At 41.1% G+C, this 27,927-nt stretch overlaps 2 protein-coding genes across 5 annotated transcripts in view; one reads left to right on the forward strand and one right to left on the reverse strand.

Annotated features, from left to right (window-relative positions):
• BRF1 (BRF1 RNA polymerase III transcription initiation factor subunit) overlaps positions 1–27,927 on the reverse strand; it is a 176,880-nt gene that overhangs the window by 90,745 nt on the left and 58,208 nt on the right. Inside the window, exons 4-5 of the mRNA XM_050896767.1 lie at positions 15,750–15,781; positions 6,628–6,700 (exon numbers count right to left, since the gene is read on the reverse strand). Coding sequence (XP_050752724.1) covers positions 6,628–6,700; positions 15,750–15,781 — 105 coding nt within the window. The remainder of the gene's footprint in view (positions 1–6,627; positions 6,701–15,749; positions 15,782–27,927) is intronic.
• BTBD6 (BTB domain containing 6) lies at positions 1,449–4,688 on the forward strand. Of its 4 annotated transcripts, none has more exons than XM_050896772.1 (5): positions 1,449–1,779; positions 2,029–2,329; positions 2,570–2,660; positions 2,937–3,055; positions 3,279–4,688. In XM_050896772.1, the coding sequence occupies exons 2-5, from the start codon at positions 2,118–2,120 to the stop codon at positions 4,309–4,311; spliced, it is 1,455 nt and encodes a 484-aa protein (XP_050752729.1). In that variant the 5' UTR covers positions 1,449–1,779; positions 2,029–2,117; the 3' UTR covers positions 4,312–4,688. The 4 variants fall into 4 exon arrangements, with proteins under 4 accessions (XP_050752729.1, XP_050752725.1, XP_050752726.1 ...); XM_050896769.1 differs by lacking the exon at positions 1,449–1,779 and having other exon boundaries at positions 1,871–2,171; positions 2,223–2,329; XM_050896771.1 differs by lacking the exon at positions 1,449–1,779 and having other exon boundaries at positions 1,871–2,159; positions 2,223–2,329.

A 27,927-nucleotide genomic window follows, 5' to 3' on the forward strand; every position in this document is an offset into this window, starting at 1 on the left:
CAAACACTGATGCACCGGGGGTGCCCTGCTCCCAGGCGAGTCCGCTTTGCCTTCAGGGAGACCCCTGGGACTGAAACCCTTGCACACGAGCAAGCAAGTTCAAGTGGGGCAAAACCCGCGGGTTTTCCTGACCGGGGACTGCGGGGGCTGCGGAGCAGATAGCAAGAAAAACGTTATTTTATTTTTTTAAGAAAGGAGCATCTGTTTTTCTGAAGACTTTCCTTTCTCTCCCTATCCCACTCATGACTTGGAACTTGAACTTTTGGGAGAACCGAGATGCCACATAGTCATTAACAGGAATATAGAAAAAATTCTCGGAAACTGTTTAAAAGAGTGACTTCCCCACCAAAACAGGTAACCGGGACGGCAGGGCCGGCGAGAGGAGCCGCAGCCGCGCCTCGCTGCCAACCCACCCCCACGGGAACGGGCACGGAGAGCGCGGCCGAGGGGGGTCAGTCCCCGCTGAAACAGCCCCGGAAGGCGGGCGGGGACCCAGACGTGGAGGGCCCGCACAACCGGGGCACGGCGGCTTCGGGGCTGCGAAAAATGGGGAGGAAAAAAACCCTGCAACTTTCCTTGACTTAGATAATTCCGCCCCGGCCGTGCCCCCAGCGCCTGCAGCCGCCCCAGGCGCCGGCCCCGGCGGGGCAGCGCGGCGGCCGAGCTCTCCCCGCGGAGCTGCGCGGCGGCGGCGGCGGCGGAGCGGGGCGGTGTGTGGCGCGGCGGCGCCCCCGCCCGGGCCGGCCGGGAAGGGCGGTGCGCGCTCGGGGCCGCCCGCTCCGCTCTGCTCCGCCCCGCCACGGGAGCCTCCGGGCCGGTCCCCCGTGTGTGTTCCCCCCCGCGCTTATCCCCGCTGCAGTAGTCCGGCTGGGATGCGGGGGCACCGAGCGGCGGAGGGACTGCGGGCCTTCCTCCCGGTGCCGGCTGGGGGGGGGTGGGGCTGGGGGCACGGGCGCATCGGTGCTCGGCGCTGCGCACGTACACGCGCTCCCGTGCCGGTGCCCGCCGCCGCGTCCGCAGCGCCCCCGGGCGGGAGCGGGGGGGGGCGGCCCATACCGGAGCTCGCGGAAGAGTGACACACAGCGGGGCGGGGGGCGGCTCCCCCGCCGCGCCCCGGCGCTCCCCATTGGCGCGGGCGGCCGTGACGCGCGGCGCGGTGGCTGCCTATTAGGGCGGGAGGCGGAGGCAGGGCCCGGCAGAGCCGCGCCGAGCCCAGCCGCGCCGCATCCCGCCGCCGCCGCGAGGGGAGCGCCGAGGGCAGCGCCGCCCGCCCGCCGCGGAGGAGCCGGGGCGCCCCGCGGCCAGCAACGCCCCCGACGCGGGCGGGAGGAGCGCGGAAGAGCAGCGCCGTGTGGCGGCGGCCGCCGCGGGGAGAGGAGGAAAGTTGGTGCGAGCGGTGGTGGCGGCGGCAGCGGGGCCGCCCGGGAGCGGGACTGCAGAGAGCCGCCGCCTCGCCTCGGCCCGGCCGCCGCGGATGTGCCCCCGCCGGGCGGGGGAAGGACGGAGCGGAGCGCGGTCGCTGGCAGCGGGGATCGGGCGGCTGGCTGCGCTTCACCCTCGCCGGGCTGCTGCACTCGGAGGATTTGTGGATTGACTCTCGCTCCTGACCCACCGCCTCGGCCGGATTTGTGGGGTTTTGTTGCTGGATTTTGGCTTTTTTTTTTTCTTTTTTTTCTCCCCTCTTTCCTCGGGGGAAGGAACTGCCTGCCAGCCCCGCTCGGGTTCCCCACTGCAATCGTGGCAGTGCCGTGGAGGCTGGGACCCCCCCTTCAAGCCAAGGTGAGCGCTGGCACTGACCCGATACAGCATCGTCCCTTTCCCCCCGGAAAGGTGCGTCGGGCTTGTAACCACAGAGCGCGCACACACACCAAAAAAACCAAAAGCCGCCCTGCACCTAGAAGCATTCAAAATATCCAGATAGTGGGACTCGCATTTGGGATTTGTTAGTTCTCTTGCTCATGCCACTGCCCCATGGTTGCCTCAATGGCAGGATCATGAAGTGTTTGACTTTTTTTCTTCTGCTTCCAGAGACCTTAAAGAAGTCCAAAAAGAGTGTGAGGTCAAACGGCAAGGTGCCAGGATGCTATGAGATAGTGCCCCTGTCCCTGAAGAAGAAGATGGCTGCAGAACTTTACCCTGCCAGCACCAACACCAATATTGCAAACAGTAACGCCGCCGCTGCCGCCGCCACCGCTGCCAACAGCAAGAAGAACGCCCTGCAGCTCCAGCAGAGCGCCCAGCCGCCCCCGCCGCCCCAGCTCCAAAACCTCAACAACAACAACTTGGAGAGCGCCAACTGGCAGTCCTTCCATCCCACGCTGCGGGAGAGGTAAGGGCCAGGCCCTGCCGGACCCTCCCCGGGCGGGCGGGAGAGGTGTCTGGCCCTCTGCACCTGTGCCAAGGCCAGGCGTGAGGGCTGGGCCGCCCCGGCGAGGGTGGCCTGGGATGGGATGGACCCATGGGGGACGCCGGTGGGAGGCTGGGGCAGCTGCGTGCTGGTGGGGCTGGGGCACCAGGTGAGGGGCTGCCCATGGCTAACGGGGCTTCTCCCCCCTCCCCTCGCTTGCAGGAACGCGCTGATGTTCAATAACGAACTCATGGCTGATGTTCACTTCATCGTGGGCCCGCCAGGGGCATCCAAGAAAGTTCCTGCCCATAAGGTTTGTGCAGATAATTTTTGGCTTCTTAATACTGCTGTGCGTATCGCCTTCTCCCCCTGCCTTACAACTAGGTTCCTTTTTTTTTTTCTAATTATGGCTCTCGTCTAATCCCAGAAGTAATTCACATACACTGCAATTAAAGGGAACAGTCTAAGGCAGTCATCTGCCTCCACTGCAGCTTTTAACTTTCCCTAAGTGTAGCTCTTATCGAAAGCCAGCACGCTCAGCTATTACCGACACATGTAACTGAGGCTTCTCTCTCTCTTTATTTTCCAGTATGTTTTGGCAGTTGGTAGCTCTGTCTTCTATGCTATGTTTTATGGTGATCTCGCAGAGGTCAAATCTGAAATCCATATACCAGATGTGGAACCTGCAGCCTTTCTAATCCTATTAAAGTAAGTGGCCACTACAAGTCTACTAATTACGTGGACAGAATCAAAGTAGCTTATAAAATATACATCTCCTAATTGGCATTGTGCAATATGCACTTATTATTGTTTACTTAAATGCGCTGACAAATACTGAATGTCAGATTCACTGCCAGCAAAGATGACTATAGATCAATCTTTCATGGCCTATATTTTTTTTCCCTAAGAAACTATTTTTTTTCCCATCTAGATACATGTATAGTGACGAAATAGACCTGGAAGCTGACACGGTTCTGGCTACACTGTATGCTGCCAAGAAGTACATCGTGCCAGCCCTAGCAAAGGCTTGCGTCAATTTTCTGGAGACCAGTTTAGAAGCGAAGAACGCTTGTGTCCTGCTGTCTCAGAGCAGGCTCTTTGAGGAGCCAGAGCTGACGCAGCGCTGCTGGGAAGTGATTGATGCTCAAGCAGAAATGGCGCTGAAGTCAGAGGGCTTCTGTGAGATAGATCAACAAACACTAGAGATCATTGTAACCCGGGAGGCACTCAACACCAAGGAAGTGGTAGTTTTTGAGGCTGTTCTCAACTGGGCAGAGGCCGAATGCAAAAGGCAAGGGCTGCCGGTTACGCCACGCAACAAGAGGAGTGTATTGGGAAAAGCTTTGTACTTGGTGCGGATTCCGACCATGACTTTGGAAGAGTTTGCCAACGGAGCTGCCCAATCCGACATCCTCACCCTTGAGGAAACTCACAACATATTCCTATGGTACACAGCCGCAAATAAACCCAAACTAGAGTTTCCGCTGACAAAAAGAAAAGGACTTGCACCTCAGCGATGCCATCGGTTTCAGTCGTCTGCGTATCGCAGCAATCAGTGGAGGTACCGAGGGCGATGTGACAGTATTCAGTTTGCCGTAGACAAACGGATATTTATAGCAGGACTGGGATTGTATGGGTCAAGCTGTGGCAAAGCTGAATACAGCGTCAAAATCGAACTCAAGCGCTTAGGAGTTGTCCTTGCTCAAAATCTGACCAAGTTTACCTCCGACGGCTCCAGTAACACTTTCTCGGTGTGGTTTGAACACCCTGTGCAGGTTGAGCAAGACACATTTTACAATGTAAGTGCTATTCTTGACGGTAACGAACTCAGTTACTTTGGGCAAGAGGGAATGACTGAAGTGCAGTGCGGGAAAGTGACATTCCAGTTCCAGTGCTCCTCGGACAGTACTAATGGCACCGGAGTACAAGGAGGACAAATACCTGAGCTCATTTTCTATGCATGATGCATTTCACCTTGATTGTATTCCCATACTGCAATGATGCACACTAAGGGATTTTTCAGTTTTACTACAAACTCTGCAGCAGTATGGAATGTTACGCTACTTACCTATCTGCTACATCAGGCTATACAAATAAGTGAAGGAATGCTCTTGAATTTAATCTTATTTTATTTATTCATAAGCTATTTGACTTAATTATTAAGACTGCAACAAGCAGAAAAATGTTAAATTTCGCACGTACTGTGCATTTATTTTGTATATAGATAACTAACTTGCAGACTGCAGCTGACTTAAACAGAATGTTCTAAACTAGAGCAGTTTACGAATCTGTGAAATATAAAACATTTTTACTTGCCCTAAATCCTGTGTACTTGATCATTGCTGATCTTATGGCTTGTGTCTGTTAATTCATCTACAGTACAGTTAACAGGGGTGATGATACTGTAGCCTGTCCCCTGCGTGCATCTACACAGGGCATTAGCTATCACTGCAAATATGAAGGTTCCCTTACCTGGTAACTGGGACTATCCATCAGCAGCCTTTTTTTTTTTTTTTTTTCTTCACAAAAAAGGGAGCTGACATATGTGGAAGCTCAGGGGTTTTTGTGTGTTGCCTAAGCTGAAGACAGACAAGCCATGAGTGTGATCAAAATCATCCTGTGGTTATATTTGAAAGCTTCTAATGCCCGTGCACAGGCATCATCTGCGTTAACATCCAGCCTGCCCAGCAAACAGCAACACTGACTCTTGCACCTGTCAAACTGCACCCCACTTGAACGGCTGGAGTCAAGACGTACGGATGAAGCTGCTTAATGCAGTAACAGGCTTCATCACAGATTTAGCCTAGAGCTATGATACTGGCAGCCACTATCTAAATATACATCCCATCCTCACATTTAGGAGCAGACATTAGAGAAATACTTGCAATATGGTCTTCAAGTTCATTCAAAATTACTAGTTAGAAATAAGCCACCTTAAACAGAAAGTGCTGGATCTTTCCTCCCCCTCTCTTTTTCCTAAAAACATAGTCCCATCCACTGTCAGCAGTCATTTTATAGCTAGTACTCTTAACTTTTCTCAGAGTAATAAAAGTAGGTGTTTTTCTCAACTGTCTGACAATCATTACAGATGAACCAATTAAAAACACTGTTTTAGAAACCTCTGTTCCCATAATGACCTTGGAAAGAATACTCAAAGAGCAGTCTAAACCAGTATTTTTTTCCATGTATAATGAGTACCTCTACATTTAATTTAGAAGGGTTTTCTGCTTGCCTTTTCCTAAGCTGCATTAATTTTCACCTTGAAACTACGCTGCAATACAAATTCTGCCTGTTCTCTCTTAAAAAAGTAATGAAAAATAAGGCAACTGAATTATTGAAAACAAAAACTTTTTACCAGACTCAAGCTATGCTAACAAAGCCAGCACACCACGATGGCTGGTAGCTGTGCACTGCCACAGACTATCTGGATGCCATTATGACGATGCTCAATATGAGAGCTGCTGGTTCTCTTGCTGCAAAGGAAGGCAGTTACATGCCCAGCTGAGTACATCTGAAGGCGTGTGCGTGTGTTGTTCTTGAACACAAAGGCATCTGATTCTCTCAGTACAGATTAAGGAGAGTAGGAGTGAGAGGGGGTAAAGACACAGGAAGAAAGTTCCTGCACAGAGGTAGGTAACAGTCACAAGACCTCTCTATAAATGCACTCTTTTAACTGGAATTGGCATGAATTCCCTTGGCTTAAAAGCTACAGCCTAGACAATAGGTTTTTTACCCTTTTGACGGGTTAAAACCCACCTTCCTATCACTGTTATAATTTCAGTGATGACTTACTAATTAAAAAGTTGCTCACATGCTTGGAAAAAGTTGCTTCTCATTTTCCATCAAGCCACTTGTATTTCAAGCACTGAACGCCTCAGCTACAGGTGATGCACAGATAATAAATTTGGCAAATATTTATCAAATGTTGCATCTCTGTGGAACTGAAGTGTGACAGGCCTGTGCAAGCTGGTAGACGCACACAAATTTGTTATACATCAGCCCATTGTCTTAGTAAAACGACTCTCAGAAAAAGCAACAAAATTATTTGTAAAAGAAAATAGCATCTAGCTCCCAAAAAACTCTTACATAAAGGAGAACAGGCTCTCATAGTCAGCAATGCTCTTCTGCCTGGATTGATTCCAGCTTCACTTTTAAGTTACCACTTTGGTATTTAGCGCACAATACTACATACATATACACACATACATATATATTCTTGTCAAGTAACCGTGCAGAAAATACACCCAAATACTCAAAAGTCAACTCATTAAAAAAAATACCTATAGCTGGAGCATTTATGCAGAGTTCTCTGGCCAACAGAAGGAAAGTTTTTCCCAGCACGTAGACATTCACCTATTAAAAGACAAAAAAACCATTATTTAAATATTAAACCACAAATGTTTTTAATAGAACATTTATATGGAAAAGAAAAAAAACCCCAACTTTTGAAATCTTAAACAACCTGCTTTTAAAAAATTCAATTGAAGTAATACAAGCGATATTCATAAGTATAGAATAATACTTGGTGCTTGTCAAAAGCTGCACAAATTAGCATTGTAAATCAAAGCATAAGTTTATACTGAAAGAATTTTAAAAAGTTGTTCATCATGCTCTTCAGTGGGCTGTGTTGCTCCATAGTACTTGGACAATTTTTCAGTTGTCACCTAACATCTTAAAGCATTAAGTAGACTTTAATATAATATCAGTATATATAAAGTCTCACTTATCTTGTAACATAACAAAACCTGAGCAAATACTCACAAGTTAGTGCAAATTTCAGCTCTGCATGATCATGTGAAGTGGGATAATTAAGTATTGCACAAGCACACACCAAACTTTTCCACCAAAGCAAGGAGTGGTGCTACATGCCCCAAGGGTTATTTGTAATTTCTGTTTGGACATTGCCCCAGATCACCCTACATTAAAAAAAAAGATAAATAAATAAATTCAGAAAAATGGTAAGCCACACGAAACCTGCCAAGGAGCCAGGGACAGAGCCCTGCTCCCCTCCCCTCCTTCACTGCTGCACTCAGGAGGATGTAAACTGAGGGGAGGAGTTACTCTTCATACTCTGATTTGCGATTTATAGCATAGGCAACTACATTTGTATTTTAAAAGTCTGAGGAAGTTTTCTTTCACTATCTTAAGATGTGTTTTTGTGGTCAGCAAGAAAGGCAGGATATACTTCAGTTCCCAATCAGCCCCAAACGTTCCCACGAAGCTCCATGAACACCTTGCTCCCCCAAGGCGTATGTAAAGGTCAAATTTAGTATAAAAAAAATCCATCCTCCTACACTCCAAACAATTTTTTTTTTTTTTTTTTTTTTGTTAGGACAGTATATAATCTATCACTTTTATGTAACAGAGCTGCCCCTCTCTTTCCTATGCCAGGATAGTGAAGGTGTTTACTAAGCAGTCAATTACACAACTGAGTTGTTGATTACGGTACAAGCCTATGGAAATAAAAAACCCTGTTACGAAGTATATTCTCTTTCAGTTTCACAAAAGAGCTTTACCAACATTAGGTTAAAAGCAAGCTTCCCTCTCAAGTGTATAGATGCTTCTACCAAGCTAGCAAAAAAATATATATATTTAAACAACAACAAAAAAAACCCCCAAACCCATTTTCACCTAGCACTTCGAAGTCTTTATGTGAAAATGTTCTTAATGTGAATTTTTTCTCAAGTTTAAAAAATTTTAAAAATGAGAACTTCAAAGAAATCCTCAGAATGATCATGTATCCTGAAAGTGACTGTGCAATCAAGTGTATATGATATGATTGCAATTCATTCCATATTTAGTGGAAAGTGTGGAATATCTTCTATGCTGTGTCTGACCAATGGTTGGAATGGCCTAGAAGATACAAAAGTATAGTCTTAAATTTTACTGTCCTTTTTTTCCTGAAATACCAGACAACATAGAAATACTATTCTATGGGAAGGAAGTGAACTAAATATACCCTTTGAATAAGAAGTATATTTCTTAGGAAATAAGTCACCGAATTTTATACAGAAAAATAAGCACCTACTGAATCTGGCAATTCATATAGGAGTTTGAGAACATGTGACTTTCCATGAGCCACAGAGACAGAACAGACATTACTACAGCAAAATATCTGCAGTGTTTCAGTTGGCTTTAGATGCTCTAGATTCACTGCAAGCTTGAAATGGCTTGTTTTGACCTTTTGTCTAAAAAATATTAACATAAAGAGCGGGGTTTTGGCTGTAGTTTCAGCCTTCTAAGTTGGCCGACCAAGTTACTATAAATCTTAAACTCCATCACTTAGATCTTGTTCTGCAAGGACAATTTCACTGCACAAATCAATAAAGTTACTTCAGTGGAGCCAAGTACATATGATGTTTCCATCAGAGGCTTCATAAACTCATCTAGTTCTTTCATTTTAGTCTAGAAAAAAACCACCCTCAAATTCAGACAAGTATTTCTCCTTCTGGCTTTTGTCACGACACCCACTTGATGTTTGTCCCCATCAAACCATGTCACTCTCAAAGAAACGCCTCCCAAGCAAGCTTTACATAAATGCAATCATCAAAGAACAAATAAATATGAAGAAGCACAAAGAAGCAGGGTTTTCAGTGAAGTTCTAACAATCAAAGTGGGTGTCGAATTAAATCTAAAGCAAAGACAAATGCATAATAAAATTGCTCGATGACTATTTATCTTCCTCTCCTTGGCCTAACTAAAAGTCTCAGGATCCAATGTCTATTTGAGAAGTAATGTACTTAAATCTAACCTGCTTTTCCACTTCACCCACATCATCAGTGTTTTATGACCAACTTCAAGGTGTAGGCAGTGTATTTACACAAAATAATAAATTCAAATAGAAATGGTACATCAGGGAATTTCTTTCTTTTGATCACAAGTGCATTTCTTTGCAGTCTCTAGTTACTACCAATTTACAAAGCAAGCATGATATACAGTGGATTACATGCTCTATATTGTTTTCCTCATGAAGCTCACACCTTTTTAATGCTAGGGTAAAGTCACAAAAAGAATGAGGAATATTTAATTGCTTCCAGTTTTCCTGGCAAATCAGTAGGAAAAGAGACTTCAGGCCCTCTCAAACAATACGCTTCTCATCTTTAAAAGTTACCAGATATTCACAGGTTCTGGGGCATTTTTCATAAAAGGGAAATTAAAGATGGCATAAAGCTCACCCAGAAATCTGTAATGGCATTGAACTGCTGAAACATGATATTTAAGAACTTATGGTTTTAGTGGAGGGCGGCCCTTTCACTAAAATTTTATGCCACTGTCACTAATTTCAACTATTACGCACACACACATCCTGTGACAGATGAGATATGATATATAATAGGCATATAGATAGAGTCTTTCTTTACTCTCATCATTTGTATGTTTTTTTGGACTCCATTAAGCTTACAAAATTAAGAGAATTAATTTAGAGGCCTACTTAAACTTCTAGTTCTTTCTTCATTAAGAACTTCTTATAAAAATTCATATACTCCAATCCGTCAAAAGCTTAATGCTCCAAATTTAGAACCATATGACATTTGCATTCATAAAACCTAATTTTATATGAGTCCTTAGAATGGTGAATAAACAAAAATGCCCTTCTAAAAGGATGTCCCTGGCTTAGACTTGAATTGGTGCAGCTTTAAAGCTTACCACATCAACTTTGGCCTCTTTTCCCCCTTCTTATTTAAAAGGATCATACTGAAAAATATTTCCCCAAACTCTCCCCAATCAAAATTGTCAAAGTGTAACACTGTTTTATAGACCTTCATAAGACTTGCGCTCTTTGTTTGCGTATTTTCCTCAGATATTAACATTTCCTAAACTCAATGCAATCACTAGGTTTGAGCATCAACACCTACTACAACAGAGTGGTGTCAACCTCTGTCAGAGGGGATATTTTAAAATATCTGCGTACCCTGATAGTTTTTACCACATTATTTTACATTCAGTTCACATTTAACAGAGTAAGTTTACAAACATATGGACCTGCCACTGAGTTGTGTTTTTTAAAAAAACAACTAGATTCTTCAGCAGGAAGACATCTTGCAGACAAAAAGTATTTGCTCACCAAGGCACAGCAAAAAAAACTGGTTTTACCCTTAAGTTTTTACAGGAGAACTTAAGATTCTCTAAGATGCTGTCCTTTACCAATAGTTAATTTCTGCTCGTTATAGAACACTTCATATTAGTTAAAAGGGGCATTTGGAGAATGAATGGCTTCCAATTATTCAGTTACATCTTTACAGAAAGATCCTTCTACTTGTTATACTCTTTGCCCTTCACAGTATTTTTTGGAGACGCAGTCTTTTCATTTCACATCTGTCACTCATCAGATGCTGATTTCAAAGGGACACTTCCATAGGGACTCTTACCCTTTCATAATTGCCTCTTGCTTTCGCATCATGCCTGATGTGTTCACAAATACCAATATACTTCCACTTTTAGAAATAACAACAAATACCTCATTTCCAGTAACACAGGAATTCAGCTGTTCATCAGTCTAACACCTTCCAGAATTTTAAACTCTCTTTGGGAAACAGGGAATCTCCCATTCATACAGTTACCAGGTCACTTTACATTCTGGACAGTAGCAAAAAATAAAGCTGCAATCATTGAATGAAAGTTTTTGCTTCACCCTAAGTTCCATAAATTTATAAATCAATACCCTTTCACTATGAGCAATTTCCAAAAAGGCTTTTCAAGACCATGGTGTGGCATTCTGGACAAATATTACAAACGGTGACAGTGGTTAAGGTATTATGTCTTTTAGAAAGACAAAGACCAGGCAGTTGGAACACGATGAGAACTCACACTGTGCAACATCCATGGCTGCTTGCCTAAATAATTAAGCAAGCATGAAAAGCAAATGAGTTTTTAAGGAGAGTGTCTGTTGCTGGGGAAAGAGGCACCTGTGGTTATTTGATTCATTATTAACATTTCTAGTATAGTAATGCCTGAAGGTCCCAACCAGGTTGTTTAAATTAACTCAATCAACATAGCAATTTGCATAGGGGCAATAAAGGCAAATGCAGTCAACATGTTAATAACTTTAAATGAACAAAGGGTATTAAAAACTGAAGCAAATGAGTATGGTCTTTAAAAAATACTCTATTTTACCCTTCTCCACACAATAAACTGAAACTTCCTATTTTTTGGATCCATATTGCAACCAGAACATTACATTTAACCTCGAAAGACAATACACAAAACTACAAACGTACCAAACGCAGCTTGTCAGACTGCAGTTGAAAAAGAGACACACATCAAAATTAAGCAGCTTCCTCTCATGCTATGCTTTAACGCATTGCCTTCAGTCTGGGGACTCTGAAGGGAGAGTCTACTTTTGCTAATCACATATGTGGTAGTCCTAGCATTCTTCCTCCAACACCACAGCAAGTACAATAAACTACTATCATACCATCTATGCAAGAAAGTCAAAGAGTAATTTGCAACAAGCATAGAGGAATCAGGGAGGCCAATGGTGCCTTTAGAAGAAATAAATAAAAACAAATGTCCAAAAATAACTCTCAATAAAAATCCTTCTGGACAACAAGTACTGTTACTTGACTAGACAAATTGAAGATAAAGAAATAGGGAGTGAGAGTTGTGTTTTGAAGTGGAAGAGAGACCAAAGGAGGACTAGATCAAGCAAGTACTAGTTACTGATTTTCACTTCTTGTGCACCATCTTCCCTTATCTAGAACCACAGTATAGTTCAGGTTGGAATGGATCTCTGCAGGTATCCAGCCCAACCTCCTGCTCTAAGTAGGGTCAGCTACAAGAAAAGACCAGGTTGCTCAGGATCTGGAAAACCTTGATGGACAGAGACTTCAAAACTGCTCTGAGCAACCTGTTTCAACGCTTGGCTGTCCTCATGGTGAAAAACCTTTTCTTGATATCAAGTCAAAACATCTCATTTTAATTAATTATGTCTGTTGCTGCTAATCCTCCTGCTACGCACTCCTATAAAGAGCCTGGCTCTGTCTAACATCTTTTCAGTAAGCATTAGCCTTATTTAACAGCAGGACACACCACAAGGCACACTAAAAATTATATTCTACTAGGCTGAAATTGGAGATCAAAGCACTGCCAACACCTCTTCCCAAAGTCTTTTATGACCACATTGCAAAGACCATGACACTGGAGATTACAAGAGACTAAAAAAGAAACTGCCATTTCCGAGGATGAGAAAGGCAGCATTTCACCACACTGAGATCAAAACTTTAGCCAAATAGTTCTCCAGGTGCAAGGAATGAGGTGCTCTGAAACGGATGAGCAAACCTAAACTGCTCAAAAGTTGGGCCAAGGCTAGACAAGCTTCACAACTCTCCTAAACAAGCAAGGCCTGTCGCTTAGATTGGACTAACAAAAAAGCAAACAAAAGGCCTGATTACAGACCTCTCTAAAGACTATATTTGCAAGTAAAATGCAGTATCTGAAAATATAAGCAAGTACTTTCCCTGTCAGAGACTGATGACTGATCGTCCTTCCAACTCAATCAACATGCAGCATGAGACTGCTCTGCACAAGGAAGGAGCCTGATTTGTAGCAGTGGTCTGGACATTTTCAGTTCATTTCAGATAATGCTTTAAAGTCTAAATGTACCAAAGGCATACTGAATCTGACAACACTTTCAACAGGAGGTCTCCAAGACATAGGATGTATTTCACCTGAGGATAAAATTGGAGACAAAATACCAAAGAAATTGCCTTTCCAATTAAAAAAACCCCACATTTTGGATTTTTCCAATATGACAGCAATTCTGAAGCTCCAAAAACTATTATGAAATGTAACAGTTCTCCAGTGGAACAAGACAAACTCCCACATCTCAGTCATCAGCATAAGAGGAAAACTGATATGACTTCTTAAACAGACTGCCATTAACAGCGAAAATTAATCTCTTCTATTGCTAAGTTTTAGCAGCATAATACTACTCTAAAAGCATATTACACTGTAGGGGACAACTTTTTTTATTTTTTTTATAGAGAATGGGGGACCAAATCCCAAAGCAACTCAATAAAGACAGGAAGAGAGGTTGTAGAAGTAGTACAGACCAGAGCCTAAGAGTCCACGCTTATGATTCCCCCGCCTTTTTTTTTTTTTTTTAAAGCTAAACAGAACAACAAGAGAGAAAGAACACAAATATGATACGTCATTAAACAAATACTGAGTTGCAGGTAACAGCAGATTCAAATCTTCTTCATATTACTCTTACTTTTAGTTACCACCTTTCTTACGTTGTGAGCTACAGAGGGTGTTAGTTCTCCCAGCGCTTGCAAGACACTGGCTGAAGATCACTGATGTGGAGGGTACCATAAGTGGGATGCAGAATGGCATAGCTAGTATTGTTTCCAGCTGCAAGATGGCAAAACGAAGCAATGGATGGCCTTTTTCACAGGCTTTCATTTATCTTTTTCGCTGGTAGCTGCAGTTATAAAGCTTACTTTTTGTTTTGCTTTTAGATGAAGCAACACACGAAAGGTTGTTATGCTTTTTTTTCCCCCTTAAATGCACTGAAATCTATTTCAAGGTGTTCTGTAATTCAGTCTGTAGCCTCCATGAAAACACTGCATAAGGATGTTTCATTTGGTAACTTTCTTCAAAAAATTCCTGTGGTCAAATGATTAGCAGCCCTACAGATCAGATCACTTCCCACAGCAGCTGAGCTGCATCAAGTAGAAAATTCTGAAGAAAAATCTCAAAATTTGCTATTAGCATCTAAGCAAGAGTTGGTGAAGGTCAGCAGTAGCTCATTTTTTAGACTTTCAGATGTGATTTTTTTCTGATATAAAATTGTCACCTTTCTCATTGTACCAAGAAAAACAGTTACCTGGACCAGTATGACATATTTTGTACTGATGAGTCTGAACAAGTTAAATATTTTGGAAAGATAATACCACTGCGACTATTACTACTGCTAACAACCTTTCTTTTTCTTTAATGACATTCACATCCCAACTAAAGGATGGGAGAGCTGTCCTTGAAAAAAAAAAAAGAGAGGCACTTCAAGGTAATATAGTACAATCTAATCAACTAATTGCTTTTCTTTTTTAGGCACACAATCTGTGGGCAAAGGCTGATCTAAAGCAGAATGTACTGAAGTTTTCTGCCTGGGCCATAAATGTTTTGCCACCAAGTTTTTTTTGTTTTGGCTTGGGTTTTTTTGTTTGTTTTTGTTTTTTAAACAAACTCGGGGTAGGGGAGAAATCAAGCTAGGACCTGAAAAGCTCATTTGTATGTTCTTAAACAAGACTTTCTGGCTAGCTACAGTTAACAATAACATTTAGGATTCCTGTTTGCTCAGATTCACCTTAAAGAAGCTATAAAGTAGAGCACATCAGAAGTCTTCACACAGTTAAATACATAATACAGATCATGATACTGAAATTTTGCATTTTTCCTCTTTCCGGGGTTGATTATTTCTCTACTACTAATCTATTTCTGTCTCTCCTATCTCTTCAGTTACCCCTCTTTAACCTTTTGGTCCTCATATGCCCCATCTAGACATCTTTTCTGGTTGGAATGTACAGAGGGAAAAAGACAAATCATTCAATCTTTCTTGTCTGTTCCTGCTGACAATACATCTTTTTTTTCTTTTACAGATACAATACCTCTTCTTCTTCTTCACGTTGTGTGACTATTCTTCATATTACAGTGATCATTCTACTTCATAACAATCACCATGAAAAATCACCTGTGTTTAGGAGGAAATAAACCTCCCATTCTACACATGCAGTATTTGGTTATAAGTAATCAAAATAATTCAATAAGAATTTAGAAAAGAGAAAAAAGTTACTAATTTTAAGAATTAAAGATTAATTCGATTATTGCAATTCCAGCAGATTGCTTCAAGTAATAAATAGTCTTCAGAGGGATGCCATTTACCAAGACAGCTGGGAGGACAAAAATAGATGCAACTAACCTACTCACATTGTATGTAAAACAGTTGTAACATGGAGAATGAGGGTAAGACAGCATATGTCAGTAGAGCTTTCTATTTCCACATACAGAGCAAGTACGTATTTCTCTCAAAATACATTTTATAAACCACGTCTTTGTAGTGCACTAATCCATTTACACAGTATTACCTACCAAAAAAGTTATTTGTCTTCAACAGCTGTTGTTTTAAAAATGACTCTGTGCCATTGCAGTGACTCTGAATCCTGATGAAAGGATCATACTAACTCTTGATACATTATTTGCAACATTAAAAGCAAAAACATACTTGTTTGATGTTTAATTTCACTGAACAATTATTCTGAAATACAAACCCAGTGGTTTTCCAATTCAGAATTTTTAGAGAGAAATTAAAACATCCCAAATAGCCCATGCTGACAGCTCTTTGCTTGCAATTAAAGTTTAACATTTCAACAACAAAAGTTTAAAACAAAAAAAGATACAATACCTGAAGAAGGTCACTGAGGTCAAGTAACATGTCTGTGAAGAAGTCAAGGAATATACATGTGACAGTGTTTCTTTACTTCATTAGCAACACAAAAAAGGGAAGAAATAAACCCAGGTTTAACTGTCAAAGAAACCAAATACAGATTAGGTACTTGGATGAACCGCTTCTGCCAACAGCCAGCATCCAGCTAACAGTTTAGCCCCCCAGAAAATCCTGCCAGCACTCGCTGCATTTACTGCACAATTTTTCTATGTGGCGTGATGGTCTCAAAGAACAAGCCAACACCTTGTGTGACTTACAATACTCACCATATACTGCAGCCTAAGAAAGACTCAATGATAACAAAAAACAATAATAGCAGCTAGATAGAATACTCTTATTACACTTCATTTAAGAATGTAAACCATCATCAGTCTCCTATGCGAGCTTAGGAGCCCAGGATCCCAGAAAAACAGATGGAAGAGCAAACTAAGAAAACTGCAGTAAGTTTCTTTTGTCCTCTTCTATGAGGACCTGTCAAAGAGCTGGGAAGAGAAAGCCACTTCAGCTACTCTCTTCTCTGACCAAGCAAATCAGCTGTTACCTTTGAGTTTTCACTCCCTCCATCATATCCTATGCTGCTGCACAAATATTAGGTCACCGTCTACGACTCATTATGGACACACTTGGAACTCATAACAGCTAAAAACAAGCCAAAGCCACTACAAGTTTCCATTAGATTTTACTGAAAGTAAGCACACTTATAAACGTAGTCTTAACAATAAACAAAAAAGAAAAAAAAAACCACCATTAAGCTTAAGGTGCAAAGGTAGCCTTCTCGCTGCTATCAAAGTAACGAACGCATGCTGGATCTCCTATCAGCTACTCAGGTGTGGCTTACACATCGTAAAAGGGTTCCGGTTTTACCATTAAAAGGAGTGTCAAAGTAAAGTGTGAGAGAAGGAGGGGGGGGGAGAGAGAGAGAGCGCGTACACGAGGCAGGCAAAGAAAACATGTATGTGGGGGTGTATGTGCATTTGTGTATGTAGCAATGTGTTAAGAAATCCAGTATTAAAAAAATACAGGGACGTCAGTATAGTTTGGTACACTGTGGTAACGCAAGTATTAGCATATGTTCTTCTTAAACTATGCCAGAGTAATATAGTACATGTTTCTCCTAAATATTATCAGCCATGGAAGGAGAATAATTCAGATAATGTAATCAGTTTCTACATAAACATTTGCCTCGCTAAGAATTTTTATCCTTGAGCATTTCTATTCTTAGTTTGCATTTGAAATTGTATGAATTTAGTACTCCAAATTTGTTACAAAATTCAATACATTATGTTAATATTATTTGGTGAAAGTTAATTTTAGCATTAAAAAACATAGCATAGCTGGATATTTAATTAGCTGAAAACTGAGTATGTGTCTGAAAAAATCCAAAATCCATTACAGATAATATTATGCAAGACATTAAAGTAATCTTATATTTTAACACAGTAAGGAAATTGCTAACAAAAACAATCCGTAAAATATACAGCTTGGAAATCTACGCAGAGTGATACTGAATTCAGTGCAACTTTTTGGTCAAAGTAGCGAGAAAGGAGAAAATGGGAAGACTATAACAATGCAATTGCCAAGGAACCATAATAATTGTCAGCTCAAACAGATCTAGGAAGAAAGCTCTACCCCAATTTTATGCCTGAGAACTATTCTAGGTCTGAAAATGTTCCTATCTCATTACTGACTTGAAGTGTCTGGTTACTCTATGCCCACCCTGAGATACTTTCACCACTGAGATAAACTAAAATTATCACTCATATCTGATAGATTTTGTCACAATTTAGGGGGAGAAAAAAAAATCAAAACAAAAACCCCACCAAAAGAAAAGCAGCTCATAGGTTACTGAGGCACCAAAGTGAGCAACTGAGTGGTCCTAGAGTCTGTCTGCTGTCACTGGAGACAGAGGAGTCGTCAGAAAGAGCATCAGTGCCAAACGCTAACTCAGATCTTAGGTGAGCCAGAGAGCTACTTTTCTAACCTAGGCATTTCAGTTACAGTCATGAAATCTGTATACCAAAGTATTCTTCATCCTCCCCAAACCATTAAAAACACTTTGGTGTAAGACCTAAACTTAACACATTACAAGTGATCAGGCTTTATTACTGTAAGAAAAAAAACAACACCTTTTTGTCCAAGTAAGAAGAAACAGAGAGCACTGCATGCATTTATAATGACATAAGATTAGAGCTAAGAAGCTGGGAAATTCACTTGCAGGGTTCAGGCAACTCTGAAGCAATTTAGAGCTAACACTATAGATGCCTTAACATACAGTTGCTTTGCTCCTTAGAGAAGTTAGTTCAAGTGTCCACTGAAATTGTAAGCAAAGGTCACAGTAAAAATGTGGCATTTCTGGATTTCATTTAAGGTAGCCTCCAGCAATCTCTCTCCCTGATTAGACGTGTAGCTGCTACAGTGAAGCAAAAGCAAAGGGGAAATTTGAGTCATGCAGTAGCAATGGGTTGGCCTTTACTGTGAATATTGTGAGCACAATTATCAGCAGGAAGTAGTTGTAAAAACAGGCAGTTGTTTTCAAACTCCTTTTCAGAGTTGGAACAGTTCAGGAGAACATACAACAACAGCTGAAAACAGCAGATAATACTTAATATGTATTCAAAAATTATACAATCATAAGATAAATGTTTTCTTTGAGGCTGAAAGAAAACAATGATAGTTTTACATATGGAGACTGCTAGCACATGGAAAAGTTCTCAAAGGGACAGAAAGCTACTGATATTGTAGATATACACATAGAAAATAACAGGACATAAACACAAGGGGACTTAGGTTATAAATGCATGCAATTTAAAAAAGAAAAAAAAAGGACAAGAAAAAGAAAAAAGCATTAACATTTTCAACTGCTTTTCCTTTGCTGTTCATTCTTTAAGCTAATTTCACCAAGGTATGCAGTTGACTGTCCATCACTAGAAACTTTTAAATCAAAATGAGATGAGTCTAAAGGCTTTACTTCAACAGATTTAATTCAAGGGAATCCTTTGACCAATATGATGCAAGAGGTCAGACCGAGTGGCCAGAACACTCCCTTTCTGCCTTTATAATCTAGTAATCTGTGGATAATGTGAGAGCACCATGAATCACAGCAATAATGATCTCATTCTCAGCACCAGAGGAAACAAAAGTTCATGATGAAATGAATAGTACCGGAAACCTAAAACCCAAAACAAGCATGCATTTGTCCTTCAGATAGACCTACATTTTACATAATTCCAGCAATCCTAAAGTACTTACATGCGGAGAAATCCCCTTGGTTTTCAATATTAACATTTAGCAGGAGGCAAAACCGCCATTTGCCAAAGTTATATATAGAGATGCAGGAATAAATTGTGGAAGATGTTTTTAAAATAACAACTATCATTCACAACAGAGTCATTCCCCCTCCTGAAAAAAAAATTAAAAAAAAAAAATCTTTATTTTAGTGTCTGACAATCTACAATAATCAGGAAACCTTCAAACAGATTATTTCATGCTACTGTGTCAAAATTCTTCCACTGTGTAGCATGTCATATCTGGGAGATACAGGCACATACAAGCAGCGCAGAGAAGACAAAAAGTCTAGTATTTATTTTAGTTAGTTAGTTAGTTTTCGTAAGTTACCCCCAGAACTTTTTTTACTTATTTTTACAAGCTTACTACAAAATCAGCCATACCATGGAAAGAGGACTAATGCCAAGCAATCATGACTGCAAGCCACTCAGCAGAAATTTGACATCCATAAGAGCTGTGCTGTCCACTAATGAAGCGTTACCTTTTTTCAGTGGAAGCTAAAATGCTTTCTGTTTCTAACAAAAACTAAAACCACATCCATTAAATATACAAAATATTTAAACATAAAGTCACTCTCTGTACTCAACAAGAGCAATTCAGCTGGCTGCAAACAAAAAAAGCAAAGCTTAATAGGAAATCTGACTGAAAAGCAAAAAAATTTTCTGAATATTAAAACAAATTTTTCTCAAGTTCTAAATGAAATGTAATATTTGCAATTTCAGTGTTAGGGTTCTGTATAAGCTACGTAAGAGATGGGAGCTTCCCCAGAAGCACTTACAATAACAAACACAGGGAGATAAGACAAAAGGGAGGGTGGACATAGAAGTGGAGTGATACCAGGGTGAAAAACTAGTGACAGCATTTGGCTGGCCCTGAACTCAGTTTTCCACCTTTCAGTTCAACACCCAATTCACAAACTTCCCTTTCCATATTTTGATACACCAAGTGATTTCTGATTATGACTTATGACGATTATATCTCTGCTGCTTTACAAACTTTCACCATTTTAATTAGCAATTAATTAAAACTGACTGACAGCACTAATTGTTTAAAGTAAACATTTCTCTTCCCAACGACACTGAACTAAAATGATTAGAAAATAATAACCAAAACCAATTCTTTTGTAGAAAACTCATTTCTGATAACTTTAATAAAAGCTTTGCCTTGAGGCTGAAATCCTACAGAGCCAATTTCCAAAGTTTCTTAAGTTTGCAATTTTGTCTGTGCAAAGAAGTCCACACAGCACAGGCTGCACTTGAGTATACAAATAAAAACAGCATTTAACAAATCAAACTGGTAAACACAAATGCCACTTTTATAAAAAGCTATCTTTCTTTATGCGTAGATTAATGCACGATAAAAAAAATAATTGCATTTTGTTCTGTGGGGTTTTTTTTCCTTCTTTGCACACAGCTGCATGTCTGCGTTTCAGAAAACTGTATTTTTCTATATTCTGTATTCTAAAATCCCCAACTTAAGGACAAAAAGCAGTGCCGCGCTCCTTCCCCAGGGAAATCAGAATGTTTCTCTAGCAGTTCCCTTTCAGCACGTAGGCAGATTATTAAAAAGAAGACGGGCATTTTGGGCTGCATTCAGCCTGCCTGATTTCATGGCGTTAACTGAAAGGGTTAGAAGTGTAGCTTTCTGGCTCACCTAAGATCTGAATTAGCCTCTGACACCAGTTCTCCCTTCCTCTATCTCCAGCGACTGTAGACAAAATCCAGGGCAACTGGGTTGCTGACTGGCGCCACAGCCGGTTAGACTGGATGGATCCAACGCCTGCGAGCCACGTTGACCTTCAGACTCCCCAATGCACGTACAGTTCAGTCTTTACTAAATTAATGATGTAGCTTTTCTTAATAATTGTCTTCAGAGTCATTCTCATTTAGAGGAACATTTTCAAAAGCACGCCAGGCTAGCTGAATATGAAGCAAGTGTTCAGCACTTTTGAAAACGCTGCCCTTAGAGAATGCAGTCTTCAAAGGATTGGGGCTAGGCTAGCATTACTGACTTCAAGTAAATAACCTGCTTTGTGGGATATTGCAAAGTATTTACAGTCGCATGTAAATTTATAACACAGCGCAACACAACCAAAAAAAGTAAAAAAATACATTTCTTATTCCAAAATGCTTGTACAGTCAACTTGCAATTATTCAGGATACCAGGTGGATAAAATGTGCAAAGAATATCCGTACTAAGCTACTGAAAGATAATCTAGTTAGTATATTTACTTTGGGAGAAGAAAATTTAGGCATAGAATAAAAATGTAAATATTAATTTAAAAGTTTTGAGACACATGAGGTTAATCTTCAACCTGGATGATGTGACCACGTATAAATAACAGTTGGCTATATTCAAACAACAAAGTCTCCGAACAAGAAAGAGAGACCCCGTCCCCTGAACAGTAAATTGAACAAGTGCTGGTGAGGGAAAACAAGAGAGGTTGCTAGGAGAAGCAAGGTTTAAGGAAGAACTTAAAAGAAGAGTGGGGCTGGCAGACAAGAATGGGAGAGAGGCACCAGGAAAGGAGCAAAGCTCAAGCTGCACGGGAAAAAGAAACAAGAGTAAATAGTAAAATCACTGCAGAAAACATCCTCTGTCTGAAAAGAGTTCAAACACACAAGCAGGTATGAAATTGCACAGTCCAAAAATCTGCACAGAATGACCATTTGATAATAAAGTGGGCATTAAAAAAAGCAGCTGGGAAGGCGGACACCAATAGTAAATATTTAAGTAAACGTAAAGGAGTTCAGTTCTCTCTCTTTTCCCTGTGTATGAAGTCTGTAAAGGTTATGACTCTTGTACCAACAGTGAAAGAAAAGTTTCACAAAACTCGGAGGTGCAGATTTGGAAGAACTATTCTGAGATGACAATCAGGTATTCAGCACAGCAGCAACATACACATTTGGAAATGTGAAGCAGCTGGCTGAGACACAGAAGTGGCAGAAACTAGAAGCAGAGAAAAATCACTGCCTGCTCAGAGGTGGCAAAGGAAAACCAGCGCTGTCATGAGCCTGACACTCTGCTTTTCAGAAAACTCCAAATGGAAGAGTTTGGAAAGATGCAAAAAAAGAAGGGGGGGGAATCAACCAAAACAGAATAATCTCAGCCAGCCTGCCCCAAACTGGCTTGATTCTGGCCTATTACCACCCCCTGCTATTTGTGCAGCAACATGGCAAACCAGCCTAGGGAACTGTCTGAAATAGATATTTTTTTCTTTTCTTTTTTTTTTTTGGCCTGTTTTCAGCTGGATTAACTCCCCAGTTCACATGTAACTGCACAAACACCTGGGCTGATAGAAGGCAGGGGACGGACTGGGGGAGGATTGAGCAGGCAAGGGCAAAGCAAGATGACTTCTTTCTGAAGCCGCGCCAGCTCACACTGGCTTAAAGCATTCATCAAAACTAGAGCCTGAGACAATCTCTCAGTCACCCATCCCACCTTCTCAAATTTCTCTTTAAAGTAACACTGTTTGCAGAGTTCTCCCCAGCTTGCTCCAAAACAAAGACCTACCTTATCTGAAAGGGAAACCTTAAAACAAATAAGGCAAAAGCCTGCAGAATAACTGCTTTATAGTAAACCAAAATCTTACAAAACTGATAACACCTTCCTTGTTTTAAGTGCATACACAGTTCTTGTGCAAAAGCTCATCATATTACTGCTCTGGTTTACCCACAGTAAACACCCAGCTATACTTTTCGAAAAGTAGCATTACAGTGCTCAATTAAACCAGAACAAAACCAAATTCTGTAGATACAGAATGTTTTACATTTTCCATGCTAGAAGCCAAGCGTTACATCTTTGCTTTCATGCCCATACTGAGTCTAATGCACTGGTATTAAGTGCTCCTCAGAGAATTACCTCAACAGACCTTTGCTGGGATGGGAGTGCAGCAGCTGCTGTACCCAGCACTGGGACGTAGCAGAGTTTGTACAGAAACTCCAGTATCAGTGAACTTGATTTTTCCGTGCATAGGCGTTATCTAATATCTTACACGTAAAACAGTGCCACTCATTTAGCAGAAAATTTCTGACACCAGAGCCTTTGTTTTAAGAAAAAGTATAGCTTCAAAAAAATGAATCGCATCCCTGCCACTCTGAGGCTGCTGACTCCTTAATGGCCTTTGGTGGGAAGTACAAAATCGGATGTGGGAAATTTCCCACTCACAAAGGCCTTTAAGAGAATCATATCAGCATATGTCATGTAACACAATGACAGAATAAACCCTTCTGTCTCAGATGCCTGTAGGCACGTACCTGCAGAAACCTCTTTCGTTACTTGAACTGGATACTTACTGCCATGCACCAAAGGGAGCCCTTGTATTCAGAAAGCAGGCAGTCCAGCAATACCTTTCCCCCTAATGGTGTATTCCTGTTGATCAGAAAACCTCACCGCGGCAGGCGGGAGAGCTCTCTGCATTCCCACCCTCCCTCACACCTACAGCACTCCATCAGAAAACGCCAGGCGTAATGGCTTCATGGATGTGGCTGGCTCTCTCCTGGGGCGCAGACTGAACAACGCTTTCACAAATGCTACCAAACTGTTAATTACTAGTCTTGCAGTAATCAAAGCAAGCTTGATTAAAGTCATTACAGTAACTCATGATAACTTCTCCAATCACCTATCTTTGTTACAGAACTTAAACGTGGCATGGAGCTGAAAACTGGGTGCTTAGGACTAGTCCATCAGCAGTGCTTGGAAGTCAGTGCAACACGCTACTTTTACACTGGCTGAACTCCTCAAAGCAGTCTGGTTTAGTCATTTTCAATAAAATAAATAGGAAAACATGGAGCTAAACTGATGTGCCACATTGGAGGGTTGAAAAATTCTCAACCCATGCTTTCACTTTAAGAAATGCCTACACTAAATATAAAAAAAAGATTTCTACATGTTCACTGTAGCAGAAACCTACATAAGTCATAACAGCACAGAGGTATACAGAATTTGATTTTTATTAAAGAGTTACATTTTCTAAACTGGGCTTGCCTTATGGTTCATAAATAGCAGCTTATCCCAAATGAGTTACTAATAAAGCATTTTATCAAATATAGAATAATGCATCTTGCACAGGCTGTGCTTTAGAGTATCACTGTAAGAGCGTTCAAAGGAGGTTTATTTAGCAGTATGGGAGTAGAAAACTCACATTACCTCCTTGCACAGTTATCCAGGTATCTTGGGATATGGTAACAGACAGAAGCAACTGAGTTAGCAGGTCTGAATTTATGAACCTGTGGACAAGACGCAATATGCAAGCATGTCTTCACTTCTGCTTCACAGCAATGCACAATGGAGAGATTACCTTTAGCTGTCACTGGCAGGGTGAGAAGATACCTTCACTTCCTGAGAGCCTAACTGAACAGAGCTCAAGAAAAACTAAAAAACTAAAAAACTAAAAAAAAAAAAAAAAAAAAAAAAGAACTGCAATAGCTTTTCTAACTTTAAAAATATCAAATACCAAATTTAAATACCGTTCAGGGCTAGAGACAAGTGATGCATCATACTTTGAAATGGATACAATTCTCAACATGACACATTCCCCTTCAAGGACATAATATACTAGATTTTAAATTTAAAACAAATTTATGCCTTGAAAAGTTGCCCCTAGAAAAAGATTAAATTTGGTCCTTGAACAAGTATAATACAGCAGGTGGAGGGAGGAGTTTACATGGCATTGAAGAAAGACAACACATCTGAGATTTTAAGGTAGCTATACTTTTCAGAGAGTTCAATTACGAGAGTAAAACTTCGAGATGATCTACTGAGCAGGGAAAATACAGTTGCAGGCATTTGATACACTTTGTATTTTATCGACATGAAAGGGTGGGAAATAAATGCTTCCCTTTGGGAATCAGTTTTTCCCAAGAAATTGAAAGGCATAGCCCAGAGGGACTCTAGGCTGTGCCTCAGGACACTGGGTTTCTATTTACATCTTTGTCACTGTCCCACAAAAAACATTTCATCCTTCTTTATCATGTTTTTATAATGAAGACATGGTTCTCCTTCCTTGGTAAAATGCTCTGAAATCTTCTGATTATCTTACTATTATAATAAACATTTTGACTCTGGGTTTCCCAAGTCTCTCCAAAGGGTCAGAGAAATAAGCTTTCAAATGCATTTCAGCTATAATCTCCCAGTAGGTAACTAACTTTATGGTCAACAATTATTTTTCAGATCATCTCTCTGCCTTTGAAAGACCTAAGCTACATCCTGTCTTAATGCAACATCGTGATCTAACTAGTGGGTTTATGATATGCAAATCAACATAGAAATTTGTCCCCCTGTCCAAAACATGCAAAAAGGACTTAAGAGCTAAGTGACATCCTGAGCTCCTTGTAATAAAAAGAGATGCAATGCATATCGCCGATTCAGTCCCTCCTTTCAAGTATGCCAGTCCTAATTTTCATGCCTCTATTGTCCAAAACATATAGCTAAGATGCTCCTATAATAACTTTAAAATCCTTTATTCAGTTTAATATTTAATTCGATTTTGCACCAATTTGCTCTGAAATCACTTCATAAATATACATATCAATTCTCAGTGTTAAAAAAGATAAAGCAAGTGTCAACGCCGTGTTTACTGGTTACTCATCTTTATGAAGGGATCTTTAAGGAGCAAAAGGAAAACCCTTTATTGGGGTGAGGGGTGGGGGGGGAGAGGAGGGTAGGAAGGGGCCAGAATACACATACCAATATCCTACTGAAAACTCGGGTCTTCAGTGAGCAATCTGCTGCAATTTGCCACTTGTTATGGATACTGCAATTCTGTTGGCACTACTGTCAATATTTATTTCACATAAGTAGGAACTCCCAAAGCATCGCAAGACAATGTTGCACAGCATCAGTTAGTGAACACACTGAAGTTAATTTACTTGCAAATGGCATTTCTCACGTTCTTAAAAGTTAACAACCTTCATTAAATGGTTTTAATCAAGATGGAAAATGAGGAATATTTTCCTGAAGTGTCATTTTAAACTTTTATCCCTGTATTATCTTCTTTTGAATGCTGTAGCAATGGCAAGCACTTATCTCATGTCTCTCTTACAGCACAGAGACTGCTCTTTCATTATCAGTTTTTAAGAAGCTGTAAACTTATCTCAGCTGCTGGAATTCTTCATGAGAGAGAAAAAAAAAAATCTGTAATGATGTACGTATCATCTGCCTCTGGGAAAATAAAAACTGCCAGTGATATGCTGGGAAAGATCTCCTTAGACTCCTTTCACACAGCCTTGCAGTAGTTTTATTGTAACCTAGCAGTGTAATTTCAAATAACATTCTACAGTGCACTGACAGCAAGCTCCTAAAATACAGCTCTGCTCCTAACAACACCGAGAATGCTATTGTGGGTCTCGTGTTTACAGCTGCTCACTGATTGTGTCATATTTGCAAAGCTTTCAAGAAAAATGATAACTTTTTTCCCCCACTACTGAGACTTATAAATTCAGCCTAGGATTTTGATAACAAGCTCAGTACAACACCAGAGCTGGTGAGCCTGCAGAACTTGCTCCTCTTCACAATTTTAGCTAAAAATGCCAAGGGGTTTAGCCAATATAATTGGAAAAGTATATTCCAGGGCCTCAGCAAAATCAAATAGGAGAGTACTATATAGAACAGGACTCCTACATTGTGGGAGGCAGCAGTATGAGGTATAGATGCACATGGGGGACAAACATATCTACATCATATTACTGCCTTGATGAGCAAGTCAGTTTGCTTCCCTTCTGCGCCTCAGTTTCTCCAGCCAGAAGATGGGGATTGTAATACTGACCTTCTCCATAAAATGCTATAAATTCTACACCTCCATCACCAGGACCCTCAGCTAGGAGGAAGCAAACTGGAGTTACAGTCCTGCTGCCAGAACTGTTTACATATTAGGTCAATATAATCATATTGAATAAATACATGAGCAAAAAAATAAACACACACACAGAAATAACCTGAGAGAAAGAAGCTGAACCAGGTATACACCCTCACAAAGCCTAGCCGTTCATCTACAAAAGCTTCCACTTGTTTGCTCTTCTCCTGGCCCCACAACTCTTGCGTTTCAGATTGCACAGCAACAACAGCTTCAAAAGGATAACGGGCATGGTTCAGCCCCAACTACCCTCTCAGCTTTCAACTCCCCTTATGGAAGCGAATCTGGGTTTTCTGCAAGTCAGGAAGAGGCTTTAGTCACTAGCCCTAAAAAAAAAAAAAAAAAAAAAAAAAAAAATAAAAAAAATAATCAATGAGCACCTGTCATTGTGTTGCCTATCAGAAGACGGATCGCTCCAGACTCTGAGCAAAGAGAAATTCTCCATACAGAGCACTAGCCAAACACTTAAACTGCCAAGTGTAAAGACAGTTCAGCTGCACCCCTAAGCAAAGTGTCACCTACTCAGCAGTTTTACATGGCACCCTAACCAACACGGGCCCAGGGGAACCCCACTAGCACTGCAGTGGATGCTGCTTATCTTGACTTCAGCAAAGCTGAAGACATGGTCTGCCATGGTGTTCTTAAAGCCAAATCGTTGAGACATTATGGTTTGGCTAGCTGGCCTAGAAGGTAAGCATAAAATTGGCTGGACTGCCAAGTTTGAAGGGCTGTGATTAACAGTACAAAGTCCAACTAGCAGACAGTTACTGCAGGCATCCCTCGGGGGCAACGCTGTCTTGATTAGCAATGACACAAGGCAGAAGGCACCCTAGGCAAACATGCAGATGACACCAAGCTGGGGGAGCAGCCAATAAATCAGAAGGTGGGGCTGCTATTCAGAGGGATCTTAAGTTGGAGAACCGGGCTGACAGGAGCTGCACTTGCCTTTGAACTTCTTGAAAAGTCTCGCACCTGAGACAGAGTAACCACTTGCTACAG

Source organism: Gymnogyps californianus, chromosome 5 (genome assembly GCF_018139145.2).
Source record: "Gymnogyps californianus isolate 813 chromosome 5, ASM1813914v2, whole genome shotgun sequence".
NCBI lineage: Eukaryota > Metazoa > Chordata > Aves > Accipitriformes > Cathartidae > Gymnogyps > Gymnogyps californianus.